The sequence below is a fragment of the Anas platyrhynchos genome, chromosome 5, assembly GCF_047663525.1.
Source record: "Anas platyrhynchos isolate ZD024472 breed Pekin duck chromosome 5, IASCAAS_PekinDuck_T2T, whole genome shotgun sequence".
NCBI classification, from domain to species: domain Eukaryota; kingdom Metazoa; phylum Chordata; class Aves; order Anseriformes; family Anatidae; genus Anas; species Anas platyrhynchos.
The window spans coordinates 53596077-53611980 of NC_092591.1; the positions used below are offsets into that span (position 1 = coordinate 53596077).

At 38.2% G+C, this 15904-nt stretch overlaps 1 protein-coding gene across 22 annotated transcripts in view; it reads left to right on the forward strand.

Annotated features, from left to right (window-relative positions):
• CELF1 (CUGBP Elav-like family member 1) overlaps positions 1 to 15904 on the forward strand; it is a 60374-nt gene that overhangs the window by 31937 nt on the left and 12533 nt on the right. For 12 of the 22 annotated variants that reach the window (XR_011809786.1, XM_038179997.2, XM_038179998.2 and 9 more), the window contains 9 exons: positions 123 to 171; positions 2640 to 2774; positions 2958 to 3037; positions 3350 to 3511; positions 4802 to 4883; positions 7854 to 7982; positions 13322 to 13435; positions 13609 to 13794; positions 15097 to 15240. Coding sequence is in view for 21 of the 22 variants with exons in the window: in XM_038179997.2 (XP_038035925.1) it covers positions 123 to 171; positions 2640 to 2774; positions 2958 to 3037; positions 3350 to 3511; positions 4802 to 4883; positions 7854 to 7982; positions 13322 to 13435; positions 13609 to 13794; positions 15097 to 15240 (1081 nt within the window). In the remaining variant the exon portion in view is untranslated. The remainder of the gene's footprint in view (positions 1 to 122; positions 172 to 2639; positions 2775 to 2957; positions 3038 to 3349; positions 3512 to 4801; positions 4884 to 7853; positions 7983 to 13321; positions 13436 to 13608; positions 13795 to 15096; positions 15241 to 15904) is intronic. The other 10 variants (XM_072039071.1, XM_072039070.1, XM_038179988.2 and 7 more) reach the window with 7 other exon arrangements.

The following is a 15904-nucleotide window of genomic DNA, read 5'->3' on the forward strand; positions in this document are numbered from 1 at the left end:
TTATACCTTTCTGTAGAGACAATTCAGGCTACCGTCTCTTTCTTCCACTATTATTCTGGGAATATATTTCATGTAGCATGAAGCAAACACATCTGGGATTAAATAGTATTTTTGAATTTCAGATGCACCATCCTATCCAGATGAAACCAGCTGACAGTGAAAAGAATAATGGTAAGCTGTACTAAAGTCTGAGACTTGTGGCGCTATTCATGCTAATAGGGAAATTTCAGCTTCTGTTGAACAGCTTCTGATCGAGTCATATTGAACTGGAGACCTAATTATACAAAAAAAAAAAAGGCATGTTTTCAGTACAGTAGGTATTGTAAGTGAGCTCTCTAAAATTTCATGACTAAGTATCTTCCACTGTTGCTGCTTCTGGGGAAAACCATGGTGTCAGTTGGGGAAACATCCAGTGAGTTCTTGTTTGTACTAAGGTGTTTGAAATCCAGAAATGCTTTTCAGGTGTTTGACTAATCTGAAAGCCTGTTGTGGTTAGGGTGGGAGTCCAAAACTTTACCTTGTAGTATACAAGGAAGAGTGAGAATTCAAAAACAGACCATCAGAGAAAATACTGTGAGCATACTTCTACACATTGGCTATTTCAGATTAAGATGTTAAACATCTAACATTGCTTAAATGATTTATCTGTGCATTTCAATGATGAGTTTATGTACACACTCAAATACGTATATATACACACACACACAGATGTGTGTGTTTCTTGGAAGAATAATGGAAAGTGGAAGGTGTATTTAATGAAATTTTAAGGTGACAGCTCTGAGGCTATAACATGAATTTTAGTACAGGGTGAAGGTGAGTATATAAATAGGAAAGCATCAGTTAAAGTATTTTAACTTGACATTAAAATAAATTATGGAACTCTTAAACTAAAATGGAGTACAAAAAGGATTTGAAGGCAGTTTTATGCTCCAAGAGCTTGACAGTGAACTGGGTACAACATCAAGATTTACTAGTCAGTTAAAACTTGTCAGCTGGAAAGGTTTGGAGTTTTCCTTGTCAGCTCCAAGGAAGAGTCAGCAAAGAAATTGATTTCCCCTCACCATGGCACTAAATAGGAGAAGACTTTCTGTCCCAAAGCTTCAAATTGTGCTTCATGCCTTCGTCATGTTATATTGTGTTGGATGTTTATTTGCAAACTGTTTTAAATGTCCAAGTGGCATTCTGATTAATTTGCTTCATCACTTAAAAGTGAGTATTTTCGAGGTAATTTTAATCCTCAGATAAATAAAATGAGAGGTTTAAAGTTCTGATATTAGTAACCACCAACTGGCAAATTAAGAGAAATGTCTGTTTCTGCACCATTTATTTTAAAATAGTCCACACACTAGGGGTTTTTCTTCAACACTAATCTATCTGGTAGTGTCAGCATTTAGAGGAAAGATACAATAGCAGATGGATCAGTTTGGATGCGTCATTTTCTTGCCTTTGGTACAGATCAGAATGGATGACTGTGAAACAGAATTAAACAACAGGTGTTGCTTCTGCTGTTGAGACAGGAGCATGAGGAAATAGGCAGAAGTAAATTTACGTGATTGGCCCCCTATCACACCAATCTAATGAGCTAGAGAGAATCCTTTTGTGACTAACTTGCCTGTTTAGACACTGGTGAGGTATGTTGGCCATCTAAAGATAGAATGGACAGATGAGAGGATGAAAATAGTCCAGTAAAATAGACACAACTCTTCTCTTGCTAACCAGGAACTAAATGTAGGAGATATGGGAAGTGCTGCTGAATCTGATGCATTTTTTGGTTTTTTGTTTTTTTGTTGTTGTGGTTTAACCGGCCAGCAGCTGAACACCACACAGCTGTTTGCTTACCCTCCGCCCTCCCTCTCTGGGATAGGGGAGAGAAATGGGAAAGTGAAGCCTGTGAGTTGAGATAAAGACAGTTTATTAAGACAGGAATAATAATAATAATAACAATAATGATGATAACAGTACTACTAATAATAATGTGTACAAACAAGTGATGCACAATGCAATTGCTCATCACCCGCTGACCGATGCCCAACCTAACCCCGAGCAGCTGCCCCCCCCCACCCCAGCTAGCCACCCCTATATAATGTTCAGCATAACCCTAGATGGGATGGAATACCCCTTTGGCCACTTTGGGTCAGCTGTCCTGGGTCTGTCCCCTCCCAGCTCCTGCTGCTCCCCCAGCCTGCCTGCTGGCAGGACAGAGTGAGAAGCTGAGACGTCCTTGGCTTGGTGTAAGCACTGTTCTGCAGCAATTAAAACATCAGCGTGTTATCAGCACTCTTCTCATCCTAATCCAAAACACAGCACCCTACCAGCTACTAGAAGGAAAATTAACTATATCCTAACTGAAGCCAGGAGGGTTTTTTAACATTCTTGTAGCTCACGGGCTTGCAAGGGAGAAACAGACAGTAAAATATAAACATAAAAAGATTATAAAACAGGCATCCTTCAGGTTCATTGAGGTGTCACATATACATCTTCCTAAAACAAAGAGATTGCATTATTAAGAGTTGTTTTTTAACAAGCATCTACCCCAAAATAGAAGGAAAGTAATTCTATGGCTGATGGAGAATGTTTGACAAAATAAGATGTAGTAAGTATGTTTTTGTTGGTAATACTCTCATCCTTTAATTTCTTAGCAGTAGAAGATAGGAAGTTGTTTATTGGAATGATATCCAAGAAGTGCAATGAAAACGATATCCGAGTGATGTTCTCCCCCTTTGGGCAGATTGAAGAATGCAGGATATTACGGGGCCCCGATGGCCTGAGCCGAGGTAAGCAGGAATTTTTCTGACAGTTCAAGATTCTCCAAAAGGTGATGCTACCTTTTGTAGCTCAAGGTGGCATTTCAGCTATTTCAGTGATTTTTTTTTTTTAAAGGTATATTCATTGCTTTATTCATCCCGGTAATTGCTGATAAAGTGAGTGACTTGTTTCCTTCTGCATTCTTTCCCCAGGTTGTGCATTTGTGACTTTTACAACAAGAGCCATGGCACAAACAGCAATCAAAGCAATGCACCAAGCACAAACCATGGAGGTAAAGCAAGTTAGCGAATATCAGGAGAAAATAGTTACTGTGGAGTCTGGGGGGGACTAGAGAGCGGGGAGAGGACATTGTTTGCTCTCCTCCTAGAGCTCAAGATAGAAACCTCACCTGCAGAGAAAATACCAAAATATAAAATGGAATGAAAATCAAATGAGATTTTGAACCTTTAATAAAATGCATTGTTTGATTATATATATGTATGGGGAGGGTGTCAGAAATGCTTCTAATGACTGGGTCTTAATGCAGTAGTTTCTGATAACTGGAGGATAGCAAGTGTGTAATTGTTTGAATTGCTATTTGCAGGGTTGCTCTTCTCCCATTGTGGTAAAATTTGCAGACACACAAAAGGACAAAGAGCAAAAACGAATTGCTCAGCAACTCCAGCAACAAATGCAACAGATCAGTGCTGCCTCAGTATGGGGAAACCTGGCTGGTCTCAACACACTTGGACCCCAATACTTAGCAGTGAGTTTCTCATCTGAGTTCTTTTCATCTCTTCAGGGATTGCAGTGTCTGATTGTTTTGTAATGCTCAATGTATTCATGTTTAGAAGGCTCCTGATAAATAGAAGTAGGGCTTGTAATCCCCATTTTGTGGATGAGGAGGCTGAATTACAGGAAATTGTTATGTGCTAACAGCTAGTCAGGATGCATTTAAGCGAGGATTTCTGCCCCAGTCTCCCTAGCGCTAAGTGCTGAAACATTTTTTTTGTCTTCTGCAGAATGGCAGAAGAATTCCTGTTTCATTGTTCTTTAGCCAGCATTCCTTTCACCCCCTTCCAGTGAGACATAGGCTAGTACTTGGTGATGAGCAAATAGAAAAGGTGAGCAGGTGGAAGCAGCTCACAGTGTACACTAAACAAAACAACAACAAAAATAAAAACACACCAGAAGATAGACAGAAACTACTCTTCTCTATCAAAAATGACTCAAGAAGGTAGTCTACAGTTTGTCACTGGTTTCATTTGGTTTTGCTGGGTCCCTAGAGGGTGAACTTTCATAAACTGGTGTGCTCTGGCTCATGTGGATTACCACATAGCTATGAGAACTGTTTTCATGCAATTTGGGGAATAGAAAAGGAAAACTTCATCTCATTCTTGGTATAGTGTACTACTGAAGTGGGGACATTCTTTCTTTTACTTCTGCTTTAAGTTTGGTAGATTGAAATATTTTTTTTTTAACAACATGTGGTTAAGGGAGAAAAGAGTAGTAGGAAACCTCTCTAAATAGCTTCCTAGCAGAGGCTTGGAATTTCTCATGGCTGCTGTGCTTAAGAAATGTGGAGGAGATCACCTCTCACAGTGGCTCTTTGATTTTTGGTATGGCATTTGCCATTTGTCCTGTGCTGGTAATGTCAGCTGTAAAGTCCGGCTTGAGGTAAAATATCCTTATGGGTAGCAGTCCTGCCTGAGGTGCTTTGAATAGGTGTTCTGTCTCATTACTGATTCTGTTTTTGTCTTGGTGCATTAGATACAGACTTCACTTAGGCTAGTATACTGACTGTCCTGAGTGGGAAAAGCATTGTGGTGTTGCTTTGGCTGCAATGCGGTGCATGGGCAACATTGATTTTCACTCTGGTGGTGCTCTGGCTGTATTTTTGAAGAGGAATTCTTTTTACGCTTTGCTGTGATTTGGTGCATGGGCAGGGGGAATTCCCTTTGTGACGGCGCTCTGGCTGTGGTGTGATGCAGTTTCTCCCAGAAGCGGAGCCAGCCCTCACTCTCACTCTTGTTTTGTTTTTTGGTGTAATGTCTAGCTTTATTTGCAGCTCCTTCAGCAGACAGCAGCTGCCTCATCTGGAAACCTGAACACATTGAGCAGCCTCCACCCAATGGGAGGTGAGTTTTTTCCACCAGAAGACAAATTCTGTAGCCCCCCCCAAAAAAAGGCAGGTAGAGAAAGTAGCCAAAAGGCTTGTAGACATATTGCAGTTGTAGTAAGTAGTCCTGAGTTTACCCATTCCTGTGGAATGACAGAAATTCTCTGTTAAATTTGTGCATGTTCCTTCTTAATCTTAATTGTTTTGTCCAAGGTAAGTTGTGGTATCCTGTTTATCTCCCCTACCTCTGGCATTTAGAATTATCTTCCCTTATGGATACAAAAAAAACACTGTTTATTTTCATCCAAACTGATGCATATTTGAAGCACCGTGGTTTTGAAATAAGCACTAGTGCATATGTTTAATTGTTTAGGTCTCATATTTTAAATTATTTCTTTTTAAATGCCTCAAAGTTGAAAATGTATTGTTGCAAGTAATGTGAACCAGTCCTTCATTCTGTTTCTTTAATTCCTGCATTTGTTTTACAATTACTTACAATATTGCTGTGATGTGGGAGTATCAGCTTAACAGATATAAGCCAAATTCCTTGCTGTTGATTGCTAGTCAAAACGTAAGTGAAGTTATCTGAAGTATCCTTTAGGGTTATGGAGATAATGTAAAAGTTTCTGAACTGAGGCTGCAAATTAATTGCGCTTTCTGTCTTCACAGGATGGCGAATAATAAAACCCATGTTAGTAACTCTATTCATCACTTCCTCTAAATTTTTCTGGTGACAGAGAACCTATAGTTTTGGTTTTAATACTGAACATTTAATGCTTTTAAAATTGCCTCTTTGAGTTGTCCAGTAGTTAATAATATTACGTGCCCTGTCTGTGCAGAGGTTGACCTTAAAGTATTAAAAAGTAAAGTCTCTTTGTACATCTGACTTGTGCTGGTACATCCGCCAGCAACAATTGCGAGCTTTTTCAAGTGTTGTGTTGTCCATTCTAATAACTTTGTTGTTTTCTTGAGACTTATTCTAACCTTAGCTTCTTAGGTGTATTTTTTTTTTCCATGTTCAACCTCTTCAGAGTTCTTGGATTCTGGAGTTTCGCTAAAAGCAAGTTTAGTTTCACTAACACCTGTTTGGTGGTGTTGTAAATAGATTTTGTGACATTTTTTCACTTATTGCTTCTGTTTAAAAAAGCAGTCGGTGATAAAGGGGAAAAATAGTATAGCAGTTTGTATTTATTGTCACAACAATAGGGATGTTAGGGTGGCCCAGATAGATAAGGTTGTGTATGGAATTTTCAGGGTAATTCTGACTTTGCCATATGTTTTTAAAAAAATAAATAAAATGAGAACCCTAGCATCTAAGTAGCATGTTTCATTGTGTTTTGAAAGAATTATTCCAAGTCTATGGCTCTACACAGGAAGAGTTTGTTTCAAAGTCCCATTAATATCTTACTTGATTGCCTTTCCTGAAATTCTTAGAAAAATAAGCAGGTAATTAGATCCCACTCTGTATTAGGCTTATAGACAAAATTTAATCTTGACCCTATTTGAAAGCAGATGGGAAAACAATGTGATGACAAGAAAACAGGTGCAGCATGTACATGCCAAACTGCTTCAGAAAGGAAGCAAGCTGCTCTGTTCTTCACAAGCTCTAACACTTGCAGTTTTAACCCTCTGTAGCACAATAACAACAACAACAACAAAAAACCTTTTAGGTTTTAACTTCATACTTTTATTACAATTGCAATTGCAATTGTAATTTTTTTTATTGTAGATTTAGATTTTTAGATTACAATTGTAATTGTAATCTTTAAGGTGCAATTGCAAGTTACAATTGCACCTTAAAGAATATAAACAATATCAGGATCCTCATGTTTGGGGCACTAAATATGATTAAAGATACAGACCTGATCACAAAGAGAGAACAATTAGAGGAGGGAGAACAAAAAGAGGAAAAAAAAATAATACTAAAAGCAGTAGAAGCTACTTAGAGAACGAACAGTTTATGCTGCACTGCCATTTACATTCTTATGTTGTGTTTGCATTCTTAAAGTGCAAAACTGAGACTTTAATTGGTAGGTGTGCATTATCACCAAGTACTCATCTTCCAAAAGATGAGGAGCTGGATCTACTTAAGACATTTGGATAATGTTACATGAATGATGACAATTAAAATTTCTTGTGGAGATGTGAAAGGGAAATAAGGGAAAGGGAAGAGAAGCAGAAATGGAAGATTGGAGCTAGCCTGCTGAAGGTTAAATTATAACGCAAAATGAAGATGAGTCAGATGAATAAATGACCAGTAAAAGTTCATCGTCTCTTCTTCCTCCCACTGGTATTCCTGGCAGTTTACCTACAACCTGCCTGATGTTTTCCATTTTCCTTACCACTTTTGTTTGACCAGCTGGCTAGCCTGTGCATACAGTAGGTGATTTTGTGGTCAGGAATTTTGCCACTCAACATTGTTTTACAATTTATTGTTGCTTCTTGTCTGCCAAGGAGACCAGACAAAGCATGCTGATATTCAGCTGATGGCAGTTTAAAGGTATGACGCTGGCTACTGTGTTGTGTAGGCCTTCTTGAAAGAATTCTGCAGTTGTTGCTGCTCCCATGTAGAGAGGAGAGGGATATGAGACAAGATGAGGTTATTAGCCTGGTGTATAGACAAGTTCTCTGGCTTGCAGATGAGCTGTTACACCCTGTTTTAACTGTCCATAGCAGTTAAAACTGCTATGCTTTTATGACTGAACATAACACTGCCTGAAAATGTCTGTGCTCTGGAGTCTACATCTGGGATTGTGACTACTTGGTCTTTTAGGGAAATCATCCTTCTGGGCAAAAATTACATTTCATTTTAGTTGTAACAAGGAATCACAATGTAGAAGAGATCGGTAACTAGTACTGAAGTCTGTTTTTAAACTCCTGCCCATTACCACAAATCCCATTATGATGTGCTGAGGTTACTGGATTTGTTAGTTTTGGATGATGGTGGCTATTGTAGGAGAAACTCTGTGTATTCTTCAATGTGTTGCAGGACTGAATGCGATGCAGTTGCAGAACCTGGCTGCATTAGCAGCTGCAGCCAGTGCAGCTCAGAATACACCAAGTGGCACCGCTGCACTCACTTCCTCCAGCAGTCCCCTGAGTGTGCTCACCAGCTCAGGTAAGAGACTGCCTGTGTTGTAGTGTGTTATGGCATGGGTTGCTCTGGGAGTCTTTCCAGGATAAATGTCATCTGTTCTGTTCATCTCTGTCATGTCAGTTCTTTAACAGATAAGGAGTTTTTCCTGTAAATTTACTGGTGGTTGTTTAGGGTAGGTATCTTTGTCACCAGCAAAGTGTGTGTGTGTTTTTTGTTTTTTTTTTTTTTTTAACTGACTGTATTCTTGGTAAGTTTAATTTAGAGTAAAAAGGATTTTTAAGGTTATCATGAAGCAGAAAGGTAGGTGATCTCTTTCCAGTAATTTTACTACAGTCTCATCACGTCTGTAGTTTCTCAGTGAATTCAGACAGGTATGTAGCAGATGTACCCTCTTCCTGTGGACATGGGGAGCATAGGATGCTTTAAGCAGGAGGTAATGCATTCTGTGCAGTAGGAAAGACAGCTTTATGTTCCTCTGGCATTACTGAAAAGGATACTACAGCTGCCTCACAGAAGCAAAATACACAGTTTGATAGAACACTTATTGGAAAGAGGTTGTCTGGAACTGATTTTATCAGTTACACATCAAAAATCAGTATCTTGCTCTTCCATTCTATTTGTTTTTTTTCCTTAGGTCATGTACGTTATCCAGAGAGACTAGGATGTCTGAACAGTGTTCTTTTGCCACCTTATTGTTAAATGTGATTATTATTTACAACAAATAAAAAAAAAAAACCTTTGCTCACATCAGACATGATAAACTTCTACCGCAAATGTGGGTCAGAATCCTACTCAATTATATTTCTATCCTATTTTCAGTTATGTCTAAATCCTGACATGGGAAGAGAGGCACTGTATTTTTAGAGTGTCGGTTTTCCAGCATGTATAGAGTGATATGTAGGTTTATTTCTTCATAAAAATCCAGATTGCTTATCTAGTTCTGAAATACAGCCTACAAAGTTGACAACCTCACATGTAATTGTGAGACTCCAAAGGAGGTGCTTATGGGGGTGTTTTAGACTGCCACAGGTAGCTTTTTGTATTACGTAGGAAGACCAAGGAACTAGGTGAAGAGATGGATGATAAGGAGATTATAAGGGAAAGCTGTTTAGAAGACCTTAGGTCACATGATCAGGAGTTAAGCTCTGGGTGTTTTGCGCAGTTTTCTACTTAGAGAAATTCCTGAGAGAGAATTCAGCTGAGTCTTCTGTTGGTATACAGGCAGTGGTTTTTTTGTTTGTTTGTTTGTTTTTTAATATAAAAGTTTGGTGGTCTGCAGTCCTTGAAGATAAATTTTCGAAATAAAGTTTCAGAATTTATCTTGGGTACCAGCTATGGTATCCTATTTTGTAATTAAGAAAGAAACAAACAACCACACAACAACAAAAAAAAACACCACAGAGTTGAGGCTGTAGAAGAGCTACATTTACAGTCCATTACTACTGCTTCATTGTAGAGAAAGCATGGAAGTGAATGTAACTGAGAATTTCTCCCATATCTCTTCATGCAGTAGCAGTGCTGGAATTGCCAGGTTATAATTGGCTATGCCTGATGTTTAGAACCAAACTTTCCTTGTTGGCTCTGTCACTTACTGACTGCAGCAAGTTTGTTCTATCTGTTGAGGTGGGCAAGGGGACTGGTAGGCAGGTTTTGACGTTAGGGTCAGGCATACTAGAAAAGGTAGAGCCAGCTTCTTCTTGGAAGAAGTGTACAGTGGAAGGACAAGGACAGTGAACACAAACTGCAGCAGAGAAAAATCTGGTCGTAAAAGAAAAACACGGTTAAAGTCATTAAGCACAAGAACCAGTTGTCAGTGTAGCTGTAGAATTTCCATCAGTTTAGAAGAAGTTCAGAATTCAGTTTGAAAGGTCCTTGAAGAGGCTTAGCTAAATGGGAGGTTAGACCAGGTTTGAGCAGACAGTTGGGCTATATAATCCACAAAGGTCCCTTTTAACTGAAGTTATGCTGTAATTTCTGATTCTTTGGGACTGCTTTCCCTTCTGTGGATTTCAGCAGTCACACAGCACCCTGCAGGTGTCATTTCCTTCAGAGAGAGACATCTTAGGACTGGGTTCCCCTTTTGGTCACACTGGTGGAGAGCTAGGGGTGGGGAACAGCAGTCAATTTTTAAGTACCACCTGTGCTGAATCCAAACAACTTTTTGATGGCCAGCTGCATCAATAAATGCTTGTGTGTCACCAGTTGAGTGATTGTGATGTGTCGCTTGAATTAATATCCTATCCACATGTAGTAGTATACTCTTCACAGGCTTCTAATATGAAGCAGTCACTATTGTATTGCTCTTAAAACATAATTTCAAGTATAATTGTAAAAACTAGAGATTATCTTTGTTCAAAAGAAGTTCAAAAATGAAATTTGGAGGATATATGGTCTATATGTAGTCAATGAGCAATCAAACTCTTAAACCATTTCAGGGGCTTTTCATTAAAGCTATTAATATTCTTCACATTTTGAAACTATGTAAATTGAAAAGAAAGTCTCAGTGTATATAGACAGCATTCAGTCTCATGGTACTTCTCATAATTACAAAGCATGGTGGCTTTTCACTCTGAATTAGCTATTATCTCTTAAAAAATCAAACTTATAATTGTCTTTTGATTAATATTTGTATGTGCATTCACATTGTATTCACATGGAATATTGTTAAAACTCCACAGTATTCAGAGCATCCCTCTTGAACCATACCTAGACCCACTTTAACAAGATGGTTGATGTTCTTATACTAGTTTTGTCTTTGCTAGCTATTCTTTACTACCTGTTAAAAAATTCTGAAAACCCTTAGTTCCTTCAGTTAACAATCTTACAGTTAGCTTTTTTAGTTAAGTATAATTCAGTAGACTGATTCAAAAAAATATACTCAGTAGTAAGCAAGAAGGAAATAAACAACAGCAACAAAATAGAGAAATAATGTTAGGGATAGGAATGGAGTAAAGCACATGTATAAACCTATATTGGTTTTCCATTTCTATTGCTGTGGGCTGTTTTCAAATCTAAAATAATATATGAGAACTACAAAAAACAGAAAAAAAGAGAGAATGACTAGAACTGCAGAATTCTTTCCCTATTCAGTGCAACTAGGGGGAAACTTATGTAGGAGTTGGATATGACAGAAGCCTACAAATGTATTAGTGGTGTGATAAAGATGAATTGGGATAGACTGGCCACTAGATCTTCCAAGACGAGAATTACAGGATATCAACTGAAGTTACGAGCTGACAGCTCAAAAATGAAAAGATGTATTCCTTTGCATAGTGCATGCACTAAGTGGCAGAAGTCAGTGGCTCAGAATATAGTACAGTACAAAAAAATAAATTGTGTTCAAAATGCACTGTAATTAATGAGTGAAAATCATAACTTAAATGCAAAGATGTTGCCATTGACTGAACAAGTCTTAGAGCCACAGATTGCTGGAAGCTATGAGACCATACCTAAGAAGTATTGTTTTGTAATTGCCATGTATTTTTGCTCATCTATTATTTATATACCTTCTGTCATCATTAGAATGTGCTTTGCTGACTCAGTGCAGCAATTGGTATATACATGTGATTAAAAAAAATGCAAGTATTAAATTTTCTTGGTGTTTTCAAGCCAAATTATCTCATATTAAAGATTTTCTTGTTTTGCTTAAACAGATGTCTGTTAAGCTAGCTAAACTAAAATAACTGTGTTCAGCTTTTTGCAGTGGTTTAAATTAATTGATTTAAAATCACAACCTTTTTGAAGTTGGGAAAGGATCCATTCTCTTTTACTTTGCTCTCTAGCCTTGGCTCTATTCTTTTTTTCCCATGCTGCTACTTGTTCTTTTCTTTTGAAATAGTGTTCTCATCTGTCAAATGAAGTGTCTGCTTGAATTATGGAGATTAGCAATGAAGTGCTGCAGAAACAAGTGATACTCTAAAATCAAGGCAGCTGTATCATTTCTGAATGCTGGCTTTTATTCAGCCAGCTGTTCTGTTTTTCTACCAACTTGAGAATTACTCTAACTTGTTCTCTGTATTTTATTTTTTTTACAACATTTAATATGCTACTGACAGTAAGACAGGAAGTGTCTTATTTTCTTTGGAGTTAGCATCTTGAAATACAGCTTATCAATGTCTTCTAGACATTGTCTTTCAATTTCTGACTTGTTAAGAGTTTGTCTAGAACTTTTCACAGAGTAGGTTTGTCCTTTCCTCTGTCAGCACAAAAAGTGAACTGTAATACAAAGTGCAGCTCCCTGGGTTCTCATGCAGTTTTCATTGGGTACAAGAGCACGCTTTTGCCGTGGCTTGTTAGGTAAGTTTGCAGTACCCCATTTAAACGGTTAACCACATTCCACTCCAGAGACATTGTGAAACATGTATAAATTGATGGATATGTAGTGTATATAAATCTGCTTGAAAGACGATAACAATTATTTTCAAAGTTTTAATGCATAAATGCTGCATACTGAGAATTACAAAAAATGAGAAGGAAACTGAAAATGCTTGAATTTCGATTCCTTTGTTAGCTACTTGATATAAGTTTTTATGTTTGACTTGAGAACTTTGACATAAGTTCTGTTACCCACACAGATACAAATTCCTCTCAAAGGACTATGAGATGCTTTTACTGCTCCAGTTTTCAGTTCTAACTCTACCTATTGCAGAACGTGGCAGGCAATGTAAGTCAGCAGTCTGCTAGGGACTGCATCTGTAGACTTTACTTACTGAGGTAAAAATGGTTGAAGGTGTTAGTGGTACAGTCAACAGAGGATTGGCTCTATATTTTAGGTCTGTGTTCCAAATCTTTTCTTGGCCATAGCCCCAGCTGCTGCAGTAGGATTTTTTTAATGGAAAATTATTTAATGTGTCAGAATAATTTGAGCATCTGCTGTTTCTGCTCTGGTGGTATGGGAAAACCATATGTTCAGTCTGACTGGAGTTTTCTTTAATGTTGCTAATATCTGTGTGTCAGGTCTTTTTCACCTTATGTGGTGTGTCAAGGTTTGATGTTAATATATAGCAATTCTTACTCATTTCAGGCAGCAGTAATAAGCATTGCTGCTAGTTACTTTGACTGAGATACAAAATTTAGCTGATGATCGTATTTTGATTGAATGCCTTACACTTGATTAAATTATTACTGTTGCAAAAAGTGGATGTTGTTAGGAAGCAGAATTTTTTCCAAAACCTAGGAAGGGGTTAGATGCAAGTGGTGTGATCAAGTTGTGTGGGCTTAGGGCGGCTTTATTGACAGAGTCTTCTCTTTTGCTTTAGTCTGTTGCGTGCTAGCTTTTCTTGCAGAAATGATTTAATGAAGAAGTTGAGTTTTCAGAACCAAGAAGTATTGTTTGGAGACTAATTATCTTATTTTAATAGCAGGTTCCTCACCTAGCTCCAGTAGCAGCTCCTCTGTTAATCCCATGGCTTCTCTTGGAGCACTGCAGACACTGGCAGGGGCTACAGCAGGCCTGAACGTTAGCTCTCTAGCAGGTAAGCTGTGTGTTGTGGTGGGCTGAGGGAATAGCTGATTACTACTCCTCAAGTTGCGCTAGTTCTCTTTTATCATGTTCCTTTTCTTCTTATAGTAGTGTGGAGTATTGAAAGATAATTGTTTTGACTTGATGGCACTGCTTAGTCATCTTTACTTCCTCTTTCTTATACAGGAATGGCAGCCTTAAATGGAGGACTTGGCAGTGGTGGTCTCTCAAATGGGACAGGTAGCACAATGGAAGCCCTCACGCAGGCTTATTCTGGAATCCAGCAATATGCTGCTGCTGCATTGCCCACGCTCTATAACCAGAGTCTCTTAACACAACAAAGTATTGGTGCAGCAGGAAGTCAAAAAGAAGGTAGGCAGAAAGTTGTACAACTCAAGAGGACTTCTTAAAAAGGCAAGACCAACCCTTGAAGCTACCTTCATAGAATCATGGATTGGCTTGGGTTGGAAGGAACCTCAAAGATCATCTAACTCCAGCTCCCCTGCTGTGGGCAGGGATGCCACCTGCCAGATCAGGTTGCTCAGGGCTTCTCCCATTTTGGTCCTGATTGCTTTCAGGGATGGGGCATCCATTACTTCTCTGGGTAACCTGTTCCAGTGCCTCACCGCCCTCTGAGTGAAGCATTTCCTTGTAATGTCTAATTAAATCTCCCCTCTCAGTTAAAAAACATTCCTTCCCCCTTGTCCTGTCATTGTCTATCTGAGCAAAAAGTTGTTCTCCATCTTAATACTTTAAGTATTAAAGCGACCTGTAAGTATTGAAAAGCTGCAATGAGGTCTCCCCAGTGACTTACCCTATGTGCAGAGCTTTAATTTCATGGCATTGCTTAGAATAATGGTTATTGGGGGGGGGGGGGGGAAGGAAGGAAAGCCTTGGAGGTCCCTCTAAGGGCTGTCCAAAGTAGTTTTTTATACAGACAGTGTTTAGTATTTAGTAGTATTTAACAAGCCTTAAATGCTTAGTAGTAGTGTCCATCCTTTTTCTTAGGGGAGGGTATGGGTCCTCAGCCTGACAAATCCCATTGTCAGAGAATCAGGTTTTTTAATTTATTTCAGTTTATCAGTATATCAGTATTTCAGTTTATTTCAGTATATCAGTTTTTTAAATTTATTTCCTTGGTATTTCTAAATGTGAACTCCAGTGTCTTTGTTCTTCATCTCTTCCCTCAGATCCTTATTGCTGATCTCTTCACTCTTTTTCTGAATCAATTTAACACGTAGTGTAAAAGAAGAATATAGGAGTAAATTTTCAGCAGAATGTAGGATGATGATTAGGAAAGAATGTAAGATTACAAGTAATCTGATTACTTTGTTTCTGTTGAGATCTACGTAGTTTCTTTTGGCAACAAAATAAGCTCAAGTTTATTGTTCAGCTTTTGTTATGACTAGGATCTGTGAACCAGTTTTCGTAGGATGTGGAAATTGCGAACAAAAATGGTGGAGAAAGAGCTAGAATTACATGAATGCCCCGTCTCAGCAAAGGCTCAGGTTGATTTATTCTGGAATCAAGTACTCTATAGAAGTACATACAGCAATGTCATTGTTTTCTCTAGAAGATTTGACTTGAATGTCTCTTTCACTTTTTTTTTTTTGTGAAGTAGGCCTACGTTATTTATTCTTTTTCTGAGTTTATATTCCTACTTGTTGTTTAAAGGTCCAGAGGGAGCCAATCTGTTTATCTACCATCTCCCCCAGGAGTTTGGGGATCAGGATCTTCTTCAGATGTTCATGCCATTTGGAAATGTCGTCTCTGCCAAGGTTTTCATTGATAAGCAGACCAATCTAAGCAAGTGTTTTGGTACGTTGGGTCTATCTGTAGAGGGGTGGCTTCTTTCTAGTAATCTTTTCCAGCATATTGTTATGTCTACTTTGGTACAGCTCCTTCTCTCCCTCCTTTCTCTTTTCAAGAACTGTTTATGTTGCTATGTATGTTACTACATAATCATTATGAATTATTTCTATTTTTATGAAAGGTACAATACATTATGGGAGCACTGAACTCTCATGCTCTATAAATGTTTTGAAGGCATTTTTTAAAGCTTCCTCCTAATACTTGAAACCTTGGTAACTGAAGAACTATTTCAGCTCTTATGTACTACCTAAATTTGGTTGCATTCCTTACCCTAATTTTCTTTTAATTAGTGCGTGTTTAGATTGGAGATGCATCAGGGCAAGAAATTTAAACAAAAAATATAAATCGTGTCATGCTATTTTTACTATTCAAATCGATTATTTTCAGTTAACTGCTAAAGTCTGTGTTGTGAGCAAAGGACGTATTCTTCTTTAGCTTGTGAAGCAGAAGACTGTGCATGTGGACTGCACAACTCAATGGTTTCATTTTTCACCACTTTGAAAACAACAGAGAGAGAGCAGTGGTAGAATTTTTGTAGTGCTGTAAGCTCTTCTGACTGTGAATAGGAGAGATGAATCTTTATGGTTTCCATAGTATTGTGCCTTCATAA